Here is a 23,184-nt window from a genome sequence, read left to right as displayed (position 1 = left end):
TTTGTTTACACCAGAAGGCCGGGAAAAGGAGAAAAGATAGTTGCCTTTCTTGACTTCCTATTTTATCCAAGGATATAAATAAGAGATTTGAGTCCAAGAAGCAAACTGTTCCCTTGGACTTAAATACGCTATAATATATAACACTACTCAGCATTGCTAATTATGGTCAAAAAGGTATTTAAGTGAATTTCAGAGACAAAAAGAAGTTAGTGAAAACTACCATTTCCTTCTTCTGAAAGGGGAAAACAATTTAGTACTTTCTGATAAACACAAATTATGTTCAATTCTGAGAGCCATTCTGCCAAGCACAATAGATAAAGAATTTAATGAACTGTAAATAAACCCAATGACAAAGATTTCCTGGTTGTGTGTTTCTCAAATTCAAACATAGAGGGTAATAAAAAGAGCAATGGAATCAGAACTTGGATGTTTGGGTCCTAATTTCCAGATGAGTCACTAATTTGATGCATATCCTAAATGTTCTGACTTTTTAATCACAAAGTTGGAACAGGGGACCTTGAAGGTCTCCTCTAGTGCAAAGATACTAAATTTCAATTAGCTTTTGTTTTTATATGGCTCAATAATTAGGACTATCAGCTATGAATAACTGGCTAAAAAGCTGTGCCCTAGGGATATTAAGAGTTCCAATGTCCTTCCCAACATCCTTTTTCTCAAGATACCCTTTTTGGAATACCCTCTAGGCCCTTATTTAGGTATATTGTACTGAGCACTTAATATCTATTCTCTCCAATCTTCATAGACATCTTGACAAGTGGCTGGTTTTCTCACGTGATGACTGAATCACAGAGAATAAGGTCAATTTGCCTCATGCTATAGAAATGAAGTCTGATGGAGTCCAAAGGGGCTGGTCACCATGTCCCCTCAACTACATTATACCAAACCTGTACCACTCTTGTTTTTCCATAGCAATCTTTCCACTGATAATGAATACCAAATGGTTTTGAAGATTTATTAAAAATAACATATTCTATGTATGTATTTCTACTGTTTTGAAGTACAAATAAAAGTAAATTGTATTGCAGTGCAGATAATATTTAGGCAGTCGATTTTAAAACTATCAAATGTAAATTATTTTCTCTTACTTTTCATGGTAGAGAAATACATAAATGGTTCCTCCAGCTGCCATAAGCCAGATAAACCAACGCATATGAGATGCCAGGGGTCCAAGTTCACGAAGATTTAACCTAAAAACGTAAACATGACAACAAAGAACAGAAGTGATAAATGAAGGGAATTCATAGAACCTGTGTCATTGAAAACTGAGAAAGTCTTAGGATAAGAGCAGGAAGAAAACACACTCAACACATCAAGCAGGCATTTGGGCAATTTAGGTAAAATTAAGCAACTCAAAAACAAATTTGTCAGTCGACCTTTAAGACTCAGAATTAGGCCGGGAGTGGTGGCTCACATCTGTAATCCCAGCACTTTGGGAGGCCGAGGCAGACGGATCACTTGAGGTCAGGAGTTCAAGATCAGCCTGGCCAACATGGTGAAACCCCATCTCTACTAAAAATACAAAAATTAGCCAGGTGTGGTGGCATGTGCCTGTAATCCAAGTTGCTCGGGAGGCTGAGGCAGGAGAATTGCTTGAGCCCGGGAGGCAGAGGTTGCAGTGAGCTGAGATTGCACCACTGCACTCCAGTCTGGGCAACAGAGCAAGACTCCACCTAAAAAAAAAGAAAGAATTAGTTTCAACATGGTTTAAAAATAGAACCAGCTAAAAGCAGACAAGTTCAAGGGAGTCCCAGCACTCTTATGACGCCTAACTTACCCTATTAGGCAGAATGAGGTCAAAACTGCTTGCCCTTTAATTTCTGACCATGTATTTGGGAGCAGATTACTTACAAAGCTTAACGAGAAGAACCTGGAACAAAATTTTGACCCAGGATCACATACCCACAGTGGATACCTAATACACAAACCAAGTGTGTCTCCATTATCAGTCTCTCTGCCAAGAGAGAGTATGAGAAGAATTATTCCTAACATGTATTATGGAAGACATTTTGTTAGAATTTAACCATGGACTGTTGTGAGGTTTGAATTTTAAAATGCTGCAAATTCATTTGTACTAATTTCATATTAAGAATACATGAGAAGTTCAGGAACAGTGGCTCACACCTGTAATCCCAGAACTTTGGGAGGCCAAGGCAGGCAGATCACTTCAGGTCAGGAGTTCAAGACCAGCCTGGCCAACATGGTGGAACCCAGTCTCTACTAAAAATACAAAAGTTAGCTGGGCATGGTGGTGGGCACCTGTAATTCCAGCTACTAGGGAGGCTGAGGCAGGAGAATCGCTTGAACCCAGGAGGTAGAGGTTGCAGTGAGCTGAGATCGCACCACTGCACTCCAGCCTGGGTGACAGAACAAGACTGTCTCAAAAATAAATAAATAAAATAAATGAGGCCAGGTGCGGTGGCTCACACCTGTAATCCCAGCACTTTAGGAAGCTGACATGGGTGGATCACCTGAGGTCAGGGGTTGGCGACCAGCCTGACCAACATGGTGAAACCCTATCTCTACTAAAAATACAAAAAAATTAGCTGGGCATGGTGGCACGTGCCTGTAATCCCAGCTACTTGGAAGGCTGAGGCAGGAGAATCTCTTGAACCCAGGAGGCAGAGGTTGCGGTGAGCCAAGATCACGCCATTGCAGTCCAGTCCAGCCTGGGCAACAAGAACAAAACTCCGTCTCAAAGAAAAAAAAAAAAAAAGAATAAATGAGGAAAAAACAAATGTTGTCCTGATTATCTATAACTACAAAAGTCACATTTCCAAATGGAAAAAGTACAGCCTACATATCTAAAACTACAGGTAAACAAATTGCCTACTATGATATTTAACTCCTCAGCTCACATTTAAATTATTTTTATTCATTTACTTATTTTAAATTAAAGAATTTAAAATAACTAAGTAAGGAATCCTGTTTGGAACACCCTGTAGGTTCCTACTGAAATAAGCATTGTTCTGGGCATTTAATGTCCATTCATAAAAGCCTTTCAGTGTTCTTCTTCCAACATGAAGCCGACCTATAATTTAGTCAGATGCTGGGCAAAGATAGCACTTACTTTTTACTCCTTTAGATAATCAGGTTTCTTTTGAATCATTGATGCTGCATTAGCCAGAATCTAGAGGCATACTCTTTCTAATGACTACAGTAGATGATTGCAAAATATAAGCTTCTGAGTTTTTAAAACTGGATTATGTCTTGTAGAAGAAAGCTAATGTTTCTTTAATTAAGAGTTTCAAAGCAACAAAAGATTATATTTGATCAGCACCAAAAAGGCAGAAAGATCAAAGGCAATGAACAGGATACTAGGTATTTTAAATGGTTAACTCATGTGGCTGGTTCTCTTACCCAGCAAAAGAAATGATAAACACACTTGCTATATAGTAGCTACTGCACTTGAGGTGAATTGAAGACAAATGGCTTAAATTTCAAAAACAGGCTGGGTGCGGTGGCTCACGCCTGTAATCCCAGCACTTTGGGAGGCTGAGGTGGGCAGATCACTTGAGGTCAGGAGTTTGAGACCAGCCTAGGTAACATGGTGAAACCTCATCTCTACTAAAAATAGAAAAATTAGCCAGGCATGGCGGCATATGCCTGTAGCCCCAGCTACTCAAAGGCTGAGACAGGAGAATCACTTGAACCTGGGAGGCAGAGGTTGCAGTGAGCTGAGATCACACCTCTGTACCCCAGCCTTGGTGACAGAGTGAGACTCTGTCTCAAAAAACAAACAAACAAAGAAGCCAGATGTGGTGGCAGGCACCTATAATCCCAGCTACTCGAGAGGCTGAGGCAGGAGAATCGCTTGAACCCGGGAGGTGGAGGTTGCAGTGAGCTGAGACCACAGGCCACTGCCACTGTACTCCAGCCTGGGCAACATAGTGAGACTCCGTCTCAAAACAAACAAACAAACAAACAAACAAACAAACAAACAAACAAACACGGCCAAGCACGGTGGCTCATGCCTGTAATCCCAACACTTTGGGAGGCAGAGGCGGGCAGATCAGTTGGGGTTGGAGTTCGATATCAACCTGGTATCGACAACATGGTGAAACCCTATCTCCACCAAAAAATACAAAAATTAGCTCGGTGTGGTGGCACACGCCTGTAGTCCCAGCTACTTGGGAGAATGAGGTGGGAAAACACTTGAATCTGAGAGGTGGAGGTTGCAGTGAGCTGCATGGCCAACACAGTGAAACCCCGTCTCCCCCAAAAAATAAAAAAATTAGCTGGGTGTGGTGGCACATGCCTGTAGTCCCAGCTACTTGGGAGAATGAGGTGTGAGAATCACTTGAACCCAGGAAGCAGAGATTGTAGTGAGCTGAGATCACGCAACTGCATTCCAGCCTGGGAGACAGAGTGAGACCCTGTCTCAAAAAATAAAAAAATAGGCCGGGCACGGTGGCTCACGCCTGTAATCCCAGCACTTTGGGAGATCAAGGTGGGCAGATCACTTGAGGTCAGGAGTTCCTGACCAGCCTGGCCAACATGGTGAAACCCCGTCTCTACTAAAAATACAAAAATTAGCCAGGCATGGTAGCACGTGCCTGTAATCCCAGTTACTCAGGAGGCTGACGCAGGAGAATATCTTAAACTCGGGAGGCAGAGGTTGCAATGAGCCAAGATTGTGAGACTCCGTCTCAAAATAAATAAATAAGTAAATAAATAAATAAATAAATAAATAAATAAGCTTGCTTTCCTCATACATATTTACAGCATTTCCACTTGAACAATTCAATTTTCTAGTGTTCTGAACAATAGCAGAGGTATAGGGAAACAATATGGAGAGCAAAGGTTACAGATTTCAAGAGTGAGCAAGCTATCTGCACACAAGTTCATAGCACTTCTTGAACAATCCAATACCCAGATATTATAAACAGCAGCAATATTCTCCCCTTCAAATATGCAATCTGACCCAAGTACATCAAATGGGAAAAAAAATGCATGCATGTATGTGTTCAGGAGGAGGGGAGGTGGTGTACACATGAGGGCTGAGGGTGGGGACAAGAGGGAGAGAGGAAAGGAGGAGTGAGGAATTCTAATCATAAAATCACTACCTTCGAAAATAGGAAGACTGTATCTTACCATGGAGCATAAGAAGCAGCAATGAAGAAATAGATAACCATTCTATCACACATGTGAAAACAATGCTCCACTGTCCTAGTGAGGGGGAAAAAAAAGTAAATTTGTCAGAAAGTGTTCAGATGGGAAGTACGGGTTATCACTCCACTATGTTGCAATTTCCATTCTTGTTCTTGTTCTCATGGCCTTTACACTTGTTCTTCCAAGGTGACACAGATTTTTGTTGCTGTTAATGTGATGAAGTCATGAGTAAAAGCTTTCTATTATTTTTTAGGTTGCACATACAATAGATTCTCTCAGCATATATGAGACATAGGGACAGAGCCCCATGATAGTTAGAAAGCCTGAAGTGGTTAAAGCAAACAAACAAAATCTGTCTTTTTCTGATGTTTTCCATTTCTTTTGGATCCCCTCTAACAGAAAAACGAAGTTCCTGGAGGGCAGACCACCTCCCCACAACCTGCCCCAGCTCCTATCAGTGCAGGGCAAAGTCCTGATGTTCAGTAAACACTCCCTGAGCTGAAATCACATTCTTTGTGTCTTTTTAGAATGTATTTACAGTTTTTACTTCAAATATCCTGGTGTGGACAGTAAATAGTAATAAAGGAAATTCAGAAACTAACTTAGGAAAAACAGTAACAAAAACAAAAAATGGCACATTTACTACAAAAGCATAGCCACCTGTATTTCTAAGCAAGTTCCTCCTTCCAAAACTGAAAAGTCAGAGGTATATGTACAAAGAGTTTGGTTCACTGAGGTCTATTCATAAAATGGATTAGACGGAATTTGCCCTTTACTGAGGTAATTTAAAAGTACAAATTTGTAATATCATCTTGAATCTATTTTCAGTGTCCAAGCAGGTATAACTATAATTTGAGGGAACGCTAGTATTAGACTTTCCTCCCCCTACACGTAACATTGACCAAAGCAAACTAATAAGGACTTGTGTGAGTAAGTGAAAAAACATACCCCATAAAGCCTGGGCATGGTGGCTCACAGCAATAATCACAGCACTTTGGGAGGCTGAGGCAGGTGGATCACTTGAGGTCATGAATTTGAGACCAGCCTGGCCAACACGGTGAAACACTGTCTCTACTAAAAATACAAAAATTAGCCAGGTGTGGTGGCGCACGCCTGTAGTCCAAGCTACTCGGATGGCTGAAGCACAAGAATCACTTGAACCCAGGAGGCGGAGGTGGCAGTGAGCTGAGATCACACCACTGCACTCCAGTCTGGGCAACAGAGTGATAGTCTGTCTCAAAAAAAACAAAAATGTATTCCATAAATATATATACCTACCATGTATCCACAAAAATTAAAAATAAAAAAAGTTTTAAAGGAATGAAAAATACATTTGTGAGAAAGAATGGGTTTCAGTCTACTAGTCATCAGAAGCTATAGCATACCCACAGATGATACTTTACGCCATAGGTCTAAAGAAGCAAACATTACGTCAATGCTTTTCAAACTTGACTGCATATCATCACCTGGGGAGCTTACGAAATATAGTGATGGCCTCCAGTTCAGAAGACTCTGAAGGGCTAGGAGGTGAGATAGAGGGTGGAGGAAGGAGAAGAACAAGTTTTTAAAACTCCTTGGATGACTGTGATTTCTAGCAAGGTTTTGGGCCTTTCTAATTCTGTTTTCTAGATTGTTATACGCTGTTAGAGTAGGTAGACAACAGACCTGGAATCTTCTCCAAGATCTGCCACCGACCTCTCTGACTCTCACTTAGCTCATAGGTAAAGTGGAAATAAGATCTTTCTCATGGAGTTATGTGTGAACATTAAATGAGATAACGTAGGCCATGTATCCAGCATAGTACCTAGCACACAGGAGCACCTACCACATAATAAATGCGAATTCCCTTCTCACTTTTACTTAAATAAGGCTTTTTTGATATTTAGAAATTTTAATGAGGAGCAAAAATCTACACATGGCATATGATTCTAGCAATGCTATTCAAAGTTAAAGAGAATCTAGTTTCTATTACACCTCTGGCAGGGAGACCCAGAATACTGAAGTAGGTACCTACAACTTTTTATTGATCCAGAATCTAGACATCGAAGCCAAGTTTGCTGAGACAACCACAAGCACTAAATTGTGCCAAGAAGATAATATAGTACTTTGCATCTAAACTGGCCTCTGGGCGCTGCGACAGTGTGTCCTAAGGAGCCAGAACAGGCACTTTTGTGGTTCTCTTGTGAGTGTGTCCCAGAGTGCCCTTGTGATTCAATGCTGTGGTTTTATTTTAAGCCCAGGAAACTGTCACCTTACAGGAAAAGGTAGCAGACTGCAAACTATATGCAATATTGTAAAAGATATGGTGAAAAAAACTAGGACTTGGAGTCAGAGGTCTTGGAATAATCAGATTTTGCCAGTTTCACTGACTCAGACAAGTCAGGCCACTTCTCTGAGCCTCAGTTCCCCCAAATAAAAATGAAGTGATTTGAATTAGATGATTTCTAAAGATCCTCCCAGCTCTAAAACTCTAGGATTCTGCATGTGAGGAAACCAGTAATCATCTCATAAATCTCAAATCCTGCTTGTAAAAGGAGCATATCTTTTAAATATCAGATTGTTTGAATAGTTTGAGGTTTTTTTTGGACGTTCTTTAAAACCAAAAGGCATAGTCAAGTATTTCTTTAAATTGCTCATAGTCTGCTCTGAATCTTCCTTTTTTGAAAAGAAGTTTTGCCCTTTAGGGTTGTGCAGAATCCATTTCACAAGCAAACCATTCCCACCTAAATGGTGTGGTGCTCCAAAATCAATCCTTCACTCAGAGGAGGAAAGCTTTTACGTTCTTCTCATTGGCAGGCCAAGAGCTATAGTATTGTTTTGAAAGTGCTTGACTATTAATAGCAAAATACGTGAACTCTGTTTGAATAATATACACAAGACTTAATTCTGAAAGCTAAACTTTGCAAAATGGTAAACGCAAACTATAAGTATACCTTCATACCTCACACACTCATAGGGTCTTTTATAATTTTCAAGTTATTTTCAAGTACCTTATCTCATTCACCTATCACACTGACTGTGTGACTCAGGTATTATTATTCTCATTTTAGTGATACAGATACCGAGGCTCCACAAGGTCAAGTGATTTACCCAAAATTAAAGAGCAGGGCTGGGCCTCAAAGCCTGCCTGCTGACTCCAAGCTCAGTGTGCTTTGTCACTACCCCATAGCTGCTGCTCTCATCATATCCTTAGTTTGCTTGACAGTATTGGAAAATAGCTCTCAGGTTTTTAAGTGGTAAGTCCTGGGGAATCAGGTTTTGTTTGGGGTTACTGAGCAAAGGCCTACCTTTTTAGATGCCTACTGGGGAGGAGTCCTAAAACTTCATCCAGTCCAAAGAACAAGTCCTGAATAATGGGATAGTATTCTAGTCTACAAGGCAGAAAAATGTCTACTCTTTGCCCTACTTGACTAAAGCATGCCAGCTTGGGAGGGTACCAAACATGTTGAGTCAACTATTTGGATCTGTTGAAACAGCATGCCATCCACTGTACCTTAAGTGGCTCTTTTTCCATGATACAATGTGAAATACTGTAGAAACGATGAAGAGGGCACAGAGTCCCATTCCATAAATCCATGCTGTTATCTTTTCCCAGCAGTCATCAGACAGCCGATGGAGGAGGGCACTGCCCACGATGGCCGGAACAATGAGGAACTGAGGGAAAGATAAAGAATGGTGAATGGAATATTCTGGCTTTTATGGAATTGAGTCTTTTACTAAAAATACAGAGGTTTACCAGGAAAAATCTTAGAAAAATAATCTTAGAGCAAGTATTTGTCTCTCCTGGATAATCATAACGAGAGCCAGATGAAGTTAGCTGCTACACTGGAAAGCAGGTAATACCATTCAGGGCCCAGGAATTGTGCCAACCAGTGGGGATACAATTAAGCCATCAAGGATGCAACATTATTCAGCTGTTGCAAAACGGATGTTTTTTATCCTAATTTCATTAAATAAGGACATGTTTCATTCTACTTTATAATCTGATTTAGAGTAATTACTTAAAATATTCAAATGCCAAGCAGGCAGGGTGTGGTAGCTCATGGACTGTAATCCCAGCACTTTGGGAGGCTGAGGCAGGAGAATCCCTTGAGCCCTGGTGTTCCAGACCAGCCTGGGCAACACAGCAGGACTCTGTATCTACAAAGATTAAAAAATTAGCCAGGCATGGTGGCAAACACCTGTAGTCCCAGCTATTCGGCAGGCTGAGGTGGGAAGACTGCTTGGGCCTGAAAGGTTGAGGCTACAGTGAGCCGTGATTGTACCACTGAACTCCAACCTGGGAGGCAGAGTGAGACCCCATTTCAAAAAACAGCCAAGCATATACTCAGATTTTTCAGGGAGGTCCTCATTTTAAAACATCTGTCCTATTGCAACTGAAATCTCAATATTTCAGGACAGGATAATTGAACAAATCGAGTAATAGGTATTATAATGTACATAGCAACACACACATACAAAAAGTCAATAGCTGAAGTTATATACCCTGATTTTCAGTTTGGATCTGTACATTCCACCAATTTGAGAGCTACTGCAGAGTGAAAGAGTTTTGGGGTCACTTCATTTTTAACAGAGCCTTTTAAGTAAGCAAGAGCAAACCATTTCCAAGGCCCACCTATTCAAAAAATCTTGAGAATTTTAGAGAGAATTTTGCTTTCTGCATCATATTTCATAGTCCACATGGTCACAAACTTTAATGTCTAGTCATATGTGTATGACTATGACTAGTAAACATCTTATAATGACAGAAGCTCCCAGGAGAATAAACTACTTTATTAGATATTAGAATAAGCATATTTGACAAAGAATACAAATGTTAGCAATTTGCTTATCTTTTTTCTCCCCAACCCTGTATTTGTCATCTTGCAACAGACTATTAAATCCCCTAGATGAGACTGGCACGAGTTTTTCGGATGCTGAAGTTTTCGTTGGCCCAAGCAAAATTAGAACATTAAATACAATTGCATCTCCTCTGGGAAGCAATGGCCACTGTAGGGGTGAGAGTCTATGGCTCGCCTTCCTATTTCAGAGGATTTAAGTACATTTAAGTACAATAAAGTTTTTCATAAAACAAAATGTATTCATTTAAAGGAATGCCCTTTATCTGGAGATCATGTCCTTTCTACTTTTCATGTTAAAGTATCTTCTCTTCAATGAAATGATGACAATAGGGGTGTTTTGTCTGTGTTAGAAATATTACTGGTCCCTGAAATCCAAAAATTCAAGATATGGTTTAATAAGATTATATTTTCTGTTCTAAAAAATTAATATGGTGGTTTTGTCAGGTCTCCCTTAACTTAAGTTTACACAAGTATTCCTTAACCTGTGACACATTCAGAAGAGACAAGTTAAGGTTTATTCAGGTTCATCCTGAGTAAATATTATTCCTAAAGGTAAGCTGTGTGTTCCAATATCTGAACCATTGTATTGTACCAACAGTGTCTACCATAGTTAAACTAGCCTGTTCCAAACGCTCATTGTTAAAGAAGTAAACTGGTCTTTTCTCTATTTCTTGTTTTCAGACTGTATCCCAGCCACTATTTTTCCCTCAACGTCACTAAATACAAGGGAATAATGAAACCACAGGTAAAGTAAAAAATTTATAATGACATAAGAAAATGCCATTAATGTCACATTAACAGGAAAACTGAAAATACATACATATTCACAAACACCCCCAACACAGAGACACACACACACACAAACACACACACAAACACACACACAAAGAAATGCACCAAAGTGTTAACAGTTTATTTCTGGTTAGTTCTGTTTTTCTTATATATTTTTCAGTATTTTTAAAGTTTCTTATAATAAGCATGTTTTGCTTTTACAATGCAGAAAAAAATTAACAAAAAATTTAGGGATCACATCGGCTTTTTCTTCACCAATATGGAATAACATCTCCTCTGGGAAGCAATGGCCACTGTAGGGGTGGGAGGCTATGGCTCCCCTCCCCATTTCAGAGGATCACTTAATTTTAAAAAGCATCTTTTTCAACAAACTGTGAACTCTCTTTGCCAAATGAACACAGTTGATTGTCTTGAAAAGGCGATTCATTTCATTCTAGGGGTGACAGTCTTCATAAATAGGTGTCTTTGGTTTTTCTATAACTAGGGTACATACTATTATTATTCCTTTAAAGAATATCTTGTTGGAGAAGGCGAATCCAGGACAGAGCTGACTGTAGGTTAGAACACACAAAGCATTCTACATGCTTACATAGTTTCTGGTGACATGACCCAGAACTAATTTCCTGGTAGATAAGGTCACAGATGGGTAAATCCAACTAATTGTGCTGAGGTTACTAGAGATAACTACCCCTTCCTCCCGCCAAAGCCCCGTGGAAAGGATGGCAATGGTGGAAAACTTGTACTCACTGCGTGTGTGTAACAGTTAGCAGCATGTTCATAGCAAGTTGGCTTGTAGCGGCCATTGGCTGGAGCTCGATGGTTCATGAACCTGTAAAAACAAAAAGAACATCATGTAAGAAAAACTCAAAGTGTGTGAAGAACAATGAGGAAACCCACCAGTGGGTATGTGGTCTATTCTACGCGAAGAAGTGACTGGTGGAAATACCCAGTTGCGGTAATAAAGCCAAAGCCACTAAAGAGGAGTAAACTGAGCCAATAGCAATGATCCTTAAGCAAATACCCTAGTTTATTAGATTAAGCCTTCTTTCAGTTTATTCAAAAGAAAAACCTTCCATAACCAAAAGCAAACTTCTACAACCAAAAGCAAACAGAAACCATATCCACCCCTTCAACTGGAACCCTCCTCCTCCATTCACACACACACACACACACACACACACACACACACATGGTACAACTAGAAAAAAAAAATGAATTTTTCTAAATTTTATTGTCATTTAGTAAAAAGGGATACACTACATTTAAAAAACAAAGTTTCTATTTTCTCTCTTAAAATTTATAAAGCTTTATATAGGCACATCTTTAAACCCTACATCCCATGATTAACAGTCCTGTCCCACTAGTTTCCCTATATTGTATTACCAGACAGCTTAAATAAATGACACCTGGCTACCTCTAGGCAACTTAAAACCGGAGGTCTGTTTTCACCTTTGTTCTTCCTGAATTCAAAAAGTCTGCTTCAAAAACCAAACACATGACTACTACCTGATTCTTTTGGCTATAAAATTCATATATACACACAAATGTGTGTACGTATCTAAATATCAAAATCTGTTACATATATAGACATATGCCCATATTCCGCACTTCCCTTTAGGCTAACTTTGTGACCATCAGTAGTACAGAGAAAAGCATGAATACCACAGAACCTAAAGAGAGGATAGCATTCTTCCATTTCAGTATGCTGAGTGAGGATGCCCTCCCCACCAAAAACCCAACCCATACCCACAACAGGTTTCATGAGGGACTCTGGATTAGTCTAACTAATCCTTTTTTTCTCAGGAGAGAAAAAAGCAGCTGTCTGAATAAAAGATGAAAGAGGCAGATGCACAGAAACAGACGGAGGTAAAAAAAAAAAAAAAAAAATTTTCAACAGCATTCAGGTCGCAGAGGTCCACTGCACTCCTGTGCTTAGGAGTCTGTAAGACGTCAACAGGCTTTGCACAATAAATCATCCTTTTGCTCAAGCTAGTTTAAAGAAGTGTGAATGGGGGTTGGGGGTTGGTATTTTGTGCCACTAATGAGTTCTAACTACTCATTACCTTATTCATACACAAAATAAAAAATGGTACAGGGCTGAACCAAATGGTAGAACCAAGTTGCCAAAAATTGGCTAAAACGCATGACCAAGCCATTTTAGAGAGTGCCAAGTTTATTAATAAAAGACCAGCCAATACTCTCTCCCTGAGTTAGGAAGAGCTTGTTATCGTTAGATCAAATAAATAAAAATAAAGTGGCAGCCACTATTAACACAATACAGATAGTTCAGGTGGAAAATCCACTGGGGAATGAATTTGGGACAGTGAAGATATTTCACTTGGCCCACTGATGGGTTAAGATATTTAACTAGTGTACAAAATATGTACTTACTGAGTATAATCTACCAGATGGTTTGAAAACCAACTGTTAAAGAGAAATATACAGTTAGTAGCTTCAAAATTTATCCAAGCTATTCTCAAATATAGTTAACTATTATTAAACATCATCTTTTCTCCCCTGATAATATTTTAAATAATTTTACTAATTTCCTAAGGGAGAAGAGTGTTGCTATACAGCTCTTATTAGCAAAAAAGAAAATAATTACACTCTTGGGAAGAATGCTTTAAAAGTGTCCCAAGAATTGGAGGATATACCACATCATTGTCCTGAGATATAACAACAGAGCTATAAGTAGCATACCCTATTAGGAATTTTCAAGGCTAAAGAGCAAGGCCCCAAGATGGCTGAAGTTAGATGAAATTGAACGTGCTCTGTGTAGGGTGCAGTAAGTAGGATTTGTCTACCCACCACCAGGCTGCAGACTAAAATAGCAATTTATATCTCTGGCAGCCCAATCTAAAAATAGTCAAGCCATTACCCAGCAACAGGGATAGACTTTCACATTTTCTCCTAAAAACAAATAAACTGGATGGCCATGTTTGTGACAGCTTAGTCCCTGATCACCTGGAATAATTCACATTAAAAAATAAAAGTAGAAAGTTATACAGAAAAATATCCCACCCATGGTGACTTAAGGCACTCTATCCTGATGCACAGGGCAAGACACGGGCAATAGGGAAAGATAAGGGTAACTATCCTGGAAGCAATTCTCTAAATCTGGGGCTCAGTAGGATAGACAGCATAATTGTTCTGCTGGGAAAGTACAATACAATTTTCCCATTTCTCTCTAACCTGCCAGGGTGCAATCAAGCCTCCTCCACAGCCTCCTGAAGAAATCACTCCTAAGACCTAAATGGAAAAGCAGATGTAAAATGTAAATCAACTCCCACACTCTGGCCTTCATCTCTTCCCCAAAAAAAGAATGGGAAAGGTTCAAGTGCTGGTTATGGAAAACAGCATCCATTTATGGAAGACATCTCTATTTAAGGCGGAGTGGCCCTAATGGTTACTCAATGCTTGAGTAACCAGCAAGCTCTAGAGGGTTTGAAGGAAGGTGATTCAGTCCTGGGAGTGGGAGCTGCACTTAATAAAGCTACTAGTTAGGCAGAGTTTTTTTACTCATTCCTTCACTTTCTCTTTCAAAATTCTCCTGCCTTCCCCCTTGCCCAATGTTCTTATCACCTCCTCCTTCCCCCATACCCCTCTCCCATGCCATGACAGAATTTCAAAACCATGGAGGGAAAAAACAGATCAGAGACCTGGGAACACTCCTTAGCACACTAACACACTTTAAATTCAACCTAAAGCACTGTGCCCACTGAGTAGATCTGCAACCCACCAGCAGATCTCGGAGGCTGATCTCAGTAGATCAAATCCCACAAGTGTTCCTCATTCTCCGAGTGCAAGTACCATCAACAATACCTTCAAAATATATTTCAAATAAGTCCACCTCATCACTTGAGGTCAGGAGTTCACGACCAGCCTGGCCAACATAGAGAAACTCCATCTCTACAAAAATACAAAAATTAGCCTGGTGTGGTGGTGTGCACCTGTAATCCCAGCTCCGCATCTCCTACCTTAAATAAAGACCTAACATCTCAGGTCTGTACAAATACAAAGTCTCTTAACTAGCCTTCCTGCTTGACCCAGTACAGACTCTCTTCTTTATATAGCAGCTACAGTTTTCCATTAGAAACAGATGAGGGGCTGGGCATGGTGGCTCACAACTGTAATCCCAGCACTTTTGGGGAGCTGAGGTGGGAGGCTGCTTGAGCCCAAGAGTTTGAGACCAGCCTAGGCGGTATAGTGAGATCCCATCTCTACACACACACAAAAATGTAAAAATTAGCCAGGTGTGGTAGTGTATGCCTGTAGCCCCAGCTACTTGTGACTGAGGTGGAAGGACTGCTTGAGCCTCGGAGGTCAAGGCTGCAACAGTGAGTTGTGATGGCACCACTGTACTCCAGTCTGGGTGACAGAACAAGACCCTGTCTCAAAAACAAACAACAACAAACAACCCAGATCACATCACACACCCCAATCCCAGCTTAAAGTCTGCCTCTGGCTTCCCAAAGTGCTTACAATAGCACTGTAACACAGTGTTCAGAGGCCCACAAGCCCTGAGTGGTCTGGGCCTCACTACCGCTCCAGTCTCAGGGTGGCATCTTTCTCTCTCTCCATCCTCTGGCTATACCACCTCCTTTCTGCTCCTTAAACACATCAAGGTTGTGTCTGCCTCTGGGCATGTGTACTTCCTGTTTACTTCTGTCTAGGATATTCTCCAGAATGCTCAGCTCTCTTCTCATCCTTTCAGCTCAGCTCAGATGTCACTTCCTCAAGAGAGGTTTTCCAGACTATCCTAACTGAAGTATCATTTCAACCCTCCCCATCCAACCAGAGCCCTATGTCACAATTCGTAAGACTTTGACTTATTTTAGCTTATTTTTTATTTCATCTTTTCCCACTGTAGTGTGAATTCCACGAAGGCTGTCTTCTTCACCTTTCCATTACCAAACTGAAGTACAATGCCCAGCTTATTGCTAGAGCTTAATAATTGTTGAATGAATAGAAAGACATTCCAGCTACTGCTGAACTATTTTGTCTTAACAAAGATATCCCATAGTCAATTAGTTTTACTGTGGACACAGCGGTTCTGTAAGTAAGAGAAACAGGCAGCCTTGGAACCAAGAGAACCCCGAATCTCACACACACACAAAAACACTTAAAATCCAAGACAATGGATATTCCAAGGGCTCCTTCAACATCATTTATGTTGCAACGTATAAGTGGACCCCTCTTACTATTAGCTCCCCTTTATGACTGAGCGTATTTGTTCAGGAAAAGTGTCTACTGTCAATAGTGCCAATCTTGACTTAATTATTACATAAAGGAAGATGGCATATATAAGGAGACTACCCCATGCCTATGATTTAGTGCTTTAAGAACATGGGGAAAAAGACAATAGGTAGCCCTGTAAGACTTCTAATACTGTAGATTAAAATGCTTTCCCACATATCCAGTTTTGAAGCTAGCTGCATGATCATGAGGTTGGGGCTGAGGAAAAGGGCTTCTTTTTCCTTGGATTTTTGGTTGCAAGACTGTTGAAATGAGTATACACCAACAAGAAGATACAGTAGAGCTCTGTGGATATTATGTCTATAAGATCTGTGTGCCCACACACAGATGTGGTGTGGGCAGGGAGTTAAGAGAGAGAAAGAGGTGAGCTAGCAGCATGACTGGTTGAGAGACAGACATGAAGCTGAACTCTTGGGTCTACCCCTTCCTAGCTGTGTGACTATGGGCAAGTTCCCTTTCATTCTCTAAACCTATTTACTCTTCTATTAAATGGGTATAACATTTATGTCTTCCAGAGTTATAGTTGAGGATGAGTAATATACAAGTGCCCAGCCAGTGCCTGGCAAAGATAAATGGCACTCAATAAATATTAGCAGTTATTGCCATCAATCAGAGATGCTATGAAGGGGAGAGGATGACTTTGTGTTTGTCTATGTGTGTGTAGGTATCTTGGGGATACTCAAGTGTGAAACAGATAAAATAAGGAAGATAAAATATGCCTCTGTGTTCCAGTGGAATTTTTCACATCCTAAGTTTGTTAAGAAGCCATCATTGCATAAACCCTCCTCATGCTCCTCCATCCAGTCCCAATAAATCTATCAGGAGGGAGGAAGCATGTCTCCCTTCAAAGACAGTGTGTCTCTCCCTCCAGTTCCTTTGTAATTTACCTACCTGGGAATGCTCAGAAAGATATATCATGAACACAGCATTAAAAGATGCAGAATAGTACTCTCAGCATTTTAATGTGTGAACCACAAAAACCAGGACATTCTCATTACATTACTTTTTGTTTATAGGCTTTATTTCCAAGTTAAAATTGATGCTTAGAAATATGTTTCCAACCTAGCTTATGATAGAAAACCAGGAAATTATGAGATCACACAAATCTTCAAAGAAAATCAGGGTAGGTCTAGATGTCATCAAGAAAGAAACTGTTAAATATCCATTGAGAAACACACAAGCCCCCAAGAAAATTACAGTCTATGCCACACCAAAAGAAAATACCTGTATTTTTAGTTTTTAAGTGAATAATAGCCCAAAAATCACATTACAACTGTGCTAATAAGGAATGGAGAGATCAGTGTCCAGCAAAAATAATTAAAAAGTCAGTTCAATAAGCTGAGAGGGTAGCATCCTAAATGAAGTTGTTGTTGTTGTTGTTTTACCAGTTTTAACGTTTGTGCAACAAATAATTGAACAGGGTTTGTTTGTTTTTTTTCTTTTTAGAGAATCCAAAGGTATAGGTAAGAATGACAAACTCTTAATCAAATAAGGAAAGGGCAATTTCACAGAATATTGCCACTGTTCTCTGAAAACAGGAAGAGCACAGACGTGTAGAGAAGTAAAACCAAATCAAACAAACCGCATGCACAGGGCTTCACTGATCATGACTGCAGTGCATGTTACATTCTCTCTAAAAGCCCTCCCGGTCTTCATTTCTGACAGCAGGTTCTAAAGTCAGAACACTACGGTTCCATTTTGCCCTTAGACACACCGATATGAAGTTCCACTGGGGGAACAGTGCCAGGCATTCAACACCCTGACTGATAAGCAATATATTCAGAAGTCAATCCAAGTCTTCAAGCTGATCCCCTTCCTGGTGGCCCAGACCATGGCAACTCTTCTGTGCATTTGTTGCCTCCTTTACCCTTTGGGACTGGGGGAGGAATGAGATGGGTGAGAGGGCAGTGAGGGCATGGAGATTGGAAAGAAAAAAAAAATGTGTACTTTAAAATTCTGAAATAAAAGGTAGTGTCTAAAAACTCAACAACCTTCTTAGAATATTTCATGCATTTCTTAAAATTTCCCCTGTCACTGCACCCCCAGCAAACCTGCTGGTGGTGAAGGTCCGGGAATTCACACAAAGGGATGCAGAGTTACCATATGCCCTGGAGAGGAGAACTTTCACCCACTTAAACAGAAAAGAAAAGCCCGGAGTTCCTCTCAGAGTCATGGGCTAACCTCCATCCATTGTTAGACGGTGGAGCCCCAGAGGGGAGTAAGGCCACGGCGCCCCCCAGCCCGGCATTTCCACCAGCTCTACAGTGAATGAGCAGTCGGCCAGCCTTCCGGTGGCGCCTCCAAGGTTCCTCCTCCTCGTTTCCTAACACCGGCGCCTCCACAGCAGGTCTCGCCACCCGAAAGCTAACATGCCCCTTCTCAGAGCCCAAAAATAGCACCGCCCTGGGACGCTCAGCTGGAGAACCAGCAAGGCCCCTACACGGCCAGGCAGGGCTAAGCTGGCGGAGCGTGCCTCAGTTTCCCTGTTGCTAGGGCCGTTCACAAAGCACCCAAAATGCCTAGCACCCCGCTTTACGACAAATCTCTCCGCAGGGCGCCACCCCGTTCCGCGCGCCCCGGGAGACCCCCCACCCCGGAGGTAAAGGGATGGAGGCCAAAGCCAGGTCGGAGGACTCGGGGGCGGTGCCCAGGGCTGGGGTTCGGGTTCCCAGAGAGAGAAAGAGCCCAGCCTGTATGGGGGTCGGGAGGGTGAGCCCCAGGAGCAAAGGGATCCCCGGGAAGGAGGACAGGCTTGGAGTCCCGGGGCCGGGAATCCATCTGAGGTCCGCAGATCGCGAGGGGAGACCCGGGTGAGGCAGGAGCTCCCATCCTTGGAGGAAGGGGATCGCCCAGGGATAGCAGGGTGGGGAATCCCCAGGGAACTGATCCCTGGCCAAGGTGCGGGATCCACCCAGGATGAATCCAGGTGAGGAGTGGGGAGCCGTGCGCTTAACGGCGGGATTTGGGGACCCGCTTCTGACACGGGCAGCGGGACCGGGACGCCATCCCTCTCACCGCTGGAATCGATTCTTGAACCGCATTGATCCTCTGCTCCTCCTCGGGGGCCAGGAGCTCCGTTTCGTCAGCACCGGCGGCCGGGCGCGCGGCCCTCATGGGCTTGGGCTGCTCCGGAGGCCGCCTGCGTGTCCAGCGGAACCCTTCGGCCGGGTAGGGTCGGAGTGGGTCAGGCCGGGGGTCGGGACAGGGCTGGGGCCAGACCGGGCGGCTGGGGGCGGGAGGGAGGCCGCTTCAACGGCCCCAACACCTCCCGCCTCCCACCTCCCGCCTCCCCGGCTCCTCCGCCCCGGGGCTCCTGCGCCCCGCCCCGGAGCCCGGCTCCGCCCCCGCCGGCTCTGTTCGCCTGCGTGCACCCGCGGTCGCCGGCGCGTCAGCGCGCCGGTCAGCCAATCGGCACCCCGAGCGGCGCGGCGGCTTCGCTGCCATTCATTCCCGCCGGGCTCGGGCGGCGAGGCGGGGGCTCGGGCGGCGAGGCGGGGCCTCGCTGGGGAGGGGCGGGGCGAGGGGAAGGGGAGGAGCGCGGGAACGCGGCGCCCTTCTGTAAGAGACAAGTTGGAGAAGAGATCGAGGGAGGGAGAGAAGTGGTGAAGGAGGAGATGGACCAGGAAATCTTAAAAGCATTGCGAAGAAAATAGCAGCAAACAAGCAGCCCTACCTCATTCATTTTTTCTTCATCATTCATTTCTCCATCCCTCCATTCATTTATTCCTTCATCATTTTGAGGGCCAGCTCCCGCGAGGCTATTGTGAGAGGATCCAGGGCAGAATGAAAAACTTGTCCTTGTCTGACCCGTGAGGGAGTTGAGGTCTCTGAGCGTCTTCTAACTCTGAGATTCAGTGAGATCCACAAAAGGAGGAATCCTCTGCAGGGATCCTTTTATGTTATCCTCCAGTTTATTTTTTATTTTATTTTATTTTTATCCAGGCAGCTTTCAAATAAACGAGTTGACTTGAATCAGGGTCCTGTCGCTAAACCTAAACTCAGAGGGCTTCCTGGAAGAGAGGTTCAAATAAAAATGAATGAATGGGCCAGGTGCTGTGGCTCATGCCTGTAATCCCAGCACTTTGGGAAGCCAAGGTGGGCGGATCACCTGAGGTCAGGAGTTCGAGACCAGCCTGGCCAACTTGGTGAAACCTTGTCTCTACTAAAAATACAAAAATTAGCCGGGCGTGGTGGCGGGGGCCTGTAATCCCAGCTACTCGGGGGGCTGAGATGGGAGAATCACTTAAACTTGGGAGGCAGAGGTTGCAGTGAGCCGAGATTGCGCCACTGCATTCCAGCCTGGGTGACAGAGTGAGACTCTGTCTGTCTGTCTGTCTCTCTCTCTCTCTCTCTCTCTCTCTCTCTCTCTCTCTCTCTCTCACGCAGACACACACACACACAGAATGAATGAATGGGTGATTTGTCGAGCCTTTCCAGGATCACCGATGGAAGTTATATGTGTTCCCTTCCAGGTATCGTGTCCATACCCAGCCCCCAACCTACAGGCTAGAGAGTCTGAAGGGGCATGAGGCCAGCCTGCTAGGAGTGCTCATTCGACCTACAGTGAAGCATTGGAAAGCCAGGGAATTCTGTCACCCATAATTCTAGTTCCCTTTCCTTGAACCTTCCAGAGAGGTGCTTTCCATGCTTCAATCTTCCCAAGAGCTCCTCCAGATGGGCATTATCCAACTTATTTTACAGATGAGGCTGAGGCTTATAGTGGTCAATAAACTTGCCAAAGGCAAAACTAAGGCTCCTACCTACCTTTCGCTAACTTTAAAGACCCAGCTCCTTTCAGCACGTCAGACTATCTCTCCCTGTTTTAAAGCAATACACTTCTCTAAAACAAAACAAACAAAACAAAACTTCATCCACCTGCACCCTCAACACTAAATCGGGAAAATGAACCTGGAATGAAAGTCTGCTTCTTATCAGCTATGTTGGGCCACTGGGCTAAGCCATCAGTGCGGGAGGAGAAGGTAACAAAGGAGATAGCTAATAAAGATAGATGAAAAATAGCCATGTGAAATAACATAAGCATTAAAAAATAAAACAAGGAAGCTCAGTTGTAACAAATGTACCACACTGTTGGGGGATTTTGATAACAGGAGAGGCTATGTATGTGTGGGAAATCCCTGTACTTTACTCTCAATTTTTGAGTGATCCTAAAACTTCTCTGGAATAAAAAAAGTCTTTTTTTTTTTTTTAAAAGGGCCAGGCACAGTGGTTTGCACCTGTCATCCCAACACTTTGGGAGGTTTAGGTGGGAGGATCGCTTGAAGCCTGGAGATTGAAACCAGCCTGAGCACCAAAGCAAGAGTTCATCTCTAACAACAACAACAACAAAATTAGCCAGGTGTTGTGGTAGGCACCTGTAGTCCCAGCTACTTGGGAGGTTGAGATGGGAGGATCACTTGAAACTGGGCCACAGAGTGAGATCCTGTCAAAAAAAAAAAAAAAAAAGAAGGAAGGAAGGAAAGAAAGGCAGTGCTGATATACGTTACAACATGGATGAACCTTGGAAACACTATGTTAAATGAAAGAAACCAGTCACAAAGAACTGCAGATTGTATGATTCCATTCATACAAAATTCCATTTATATGTCCCAGAACAGGCAAATCTATAAAGACAGAAAGTAGATTAGTGGTTGCCTAGGGCAGGGGAATGGGAGGGGATTGAGAAGTGATGGCTAAGAGGTACAATGGTTCTTTTGGGGTCTAATGAAAATTTTCTCAAATTGTGATAATGGACGTACAATTCTGTGAATGTATAAAAGCCACTGAACTCTACACTTTAAGTGGGTAAATTGTATGGCATAGGAATTCTATCTTAATAAAGTTGTTAAAAGATTTTGAAAAATTTTAGTTTCTGTAAAAAGGTTGAAATAGAAATATCTGGAGCACAGAGATCATCTTATCCATGTTTGTATTTCTTGGATACTTTTAACAGAAACTCACACACAGTAGGTGCTCAATAAAGTTATTCATATGAACTTAATTAAAAAATAACAAAACGACAACAACACAATGAGCCAACAGATGCCAGATCACATCTTATTAGTGATGTAGGAATGTGCAGAGATAAGAAGTGAACTGAGTATGATGAGCATAATGAGGAAGAGGTGCCAGACAGAAGGAAGTCTGCAGATGGATTTTGATTGAGATGCTGGATGGTATCACTTAGCACAAACTTTCCCACTGGGAGAACAGCTTGAACAAGGAAGAGAAGTGGTTGGTATGAGGAAAACTTTTGAGAGGCTACCTAGGTTTGGAAACATCAGTGAGAATGATACTTACCCAAGGAAAAAGAAATGAATGAGATAAAAATCAGATTAAATCAGATGAAATAAAACACTTTGACCTACAGTGGTCTCTTCCACAGAAATGCTGGACTATCAACTAAAGGTGACTTAAACAAATATGGTCGCAATTTTAAATTAACCTCATCTTTCCTGAAACCTACCCCCCCAAGGTAAAAGCAAGCCACAAAAGATAAAAAGAAAACACAAGAAACAGCTTTAAATGAATCATGTAAACACCTGCCACATTTTTTTTAGTGAGGTGTTTAGTGAATCTGTTTCTGAGGAGCAATCCCAGGTATGATTGCAGCAAAGAGGTACTCAATTTGATTTAGAGATTAGCGTTGTGAGAGCTGAAGACAATGGAAAATGTTTTGCATTAGCAGAATGTGACATTTTTGTTGAGCTCAGAGTTATAGTTCTTCTTTCTGCAAAACTGCAGATGTATATTTGCATGGGCATCGCCTGTGCCTATAAGAAGGAATTTGTGATAGAGCTAACTCCAGGTGCAATAGAACAGATGCCAGAGGAAAGTTTTAGGAGAGCAAACACCTGCTCTGCTCACGGAGGGATACAGAGTTCCTGGATAGGATGCCATTCATACGAGGAAGCACCTGGGACCTGCTCCCCTAGCTCTGATCATCCAATCTGAAAGTAGCAGCTTTTCTCCAAACTTTGACTCCAGACACCTCCGGAAGACTTGACTGAACTTCCAGTCTCCTCCGGTGTTCTGTAACTGGCTTTCAATCTGTTTTTTGTTTGTTTTTTTTTTGTTGTTGTTGTTTTTACAAATATGACCGAATAAAGCAAGTTTTAAAATGAAGATGTTCCCAGTCTTTCCTTCTTTTCTGAAAAGAAGAATGTTGTCT

General features: G+C 42.2%; 1 protein-coding gene and 1 long non-coding RNA gene across 2 annotated transcripts in view; one reads left to right on the top strand and one right to left on the bottom strand.

Moving 5' to 3' along the window:
• Positions 1-19,345, bottom strand: part of MMD (monocyte to macrophage differentiation associated) — a 29,363-nt gene extending 10,018 nt beyond the window's left edge. Inside the window, exons 1-5 of the mRNA XM_004041317.5 lie at positions 19,032-19,345; positions 11,508-11,589; positions 8,621-8,781; positions 5,110-5,184; positions 1,104-1,205 (exon numbers count right to left, since the gene is read on the bottom strand). Coding sequence (XP_004041365.1) covers positions 1,104-1,205; positions 5,110-5,184; positions 8,621-8,781; positions 11,508-11,589; positions 19,032-19,057 — 446 coding nt within the window. The 5' untranslated portion in view covers positions 19,058-19,345. The remainder of the gene's footprint in view (positions 1-1,103; positions 1,206-5,109; positions 5,185-8,620; positions 8,782-11,507; positions 11,590-19,031) is intronic.
• A 964-nt stretch (positions 19,346-20,309) lies between these two features.
• Positions 20,310-21,482, top strand: LOC134758515 (uncharacterized). The gene is made up of 2 exons (XR_010133774.1): positions 20,310-20,488; positions 21,229-21,482. It is a non-coding gene; the product is annotated as an uncharacterized lncRNA (long non-coding RNA).
• The last annotated feature ends 1,702 nt before the right edge of the window (positions 21,483-23,184 follow it).

Source organism: Gorilla gorilla, chromosome 4 (assembly GCF_029281585.2).
Source record: "Gorilla gorilla gorilla isolate KB3781 chromosome 4, NHGRI_mGorGor1-v2.1_pri, whole genome shotgun sequence".
NCBI classification, from domain to species: Eukaryota; Metazoa; Chordata; class Mammalia; order Primates; family Hominidae; genus Gorilla; species Gorilla gorilla.
Note: the sequence above shows the minus strand (reverse complement) of the source record. Positions and strands in the feature narration are given on the sequence as shown.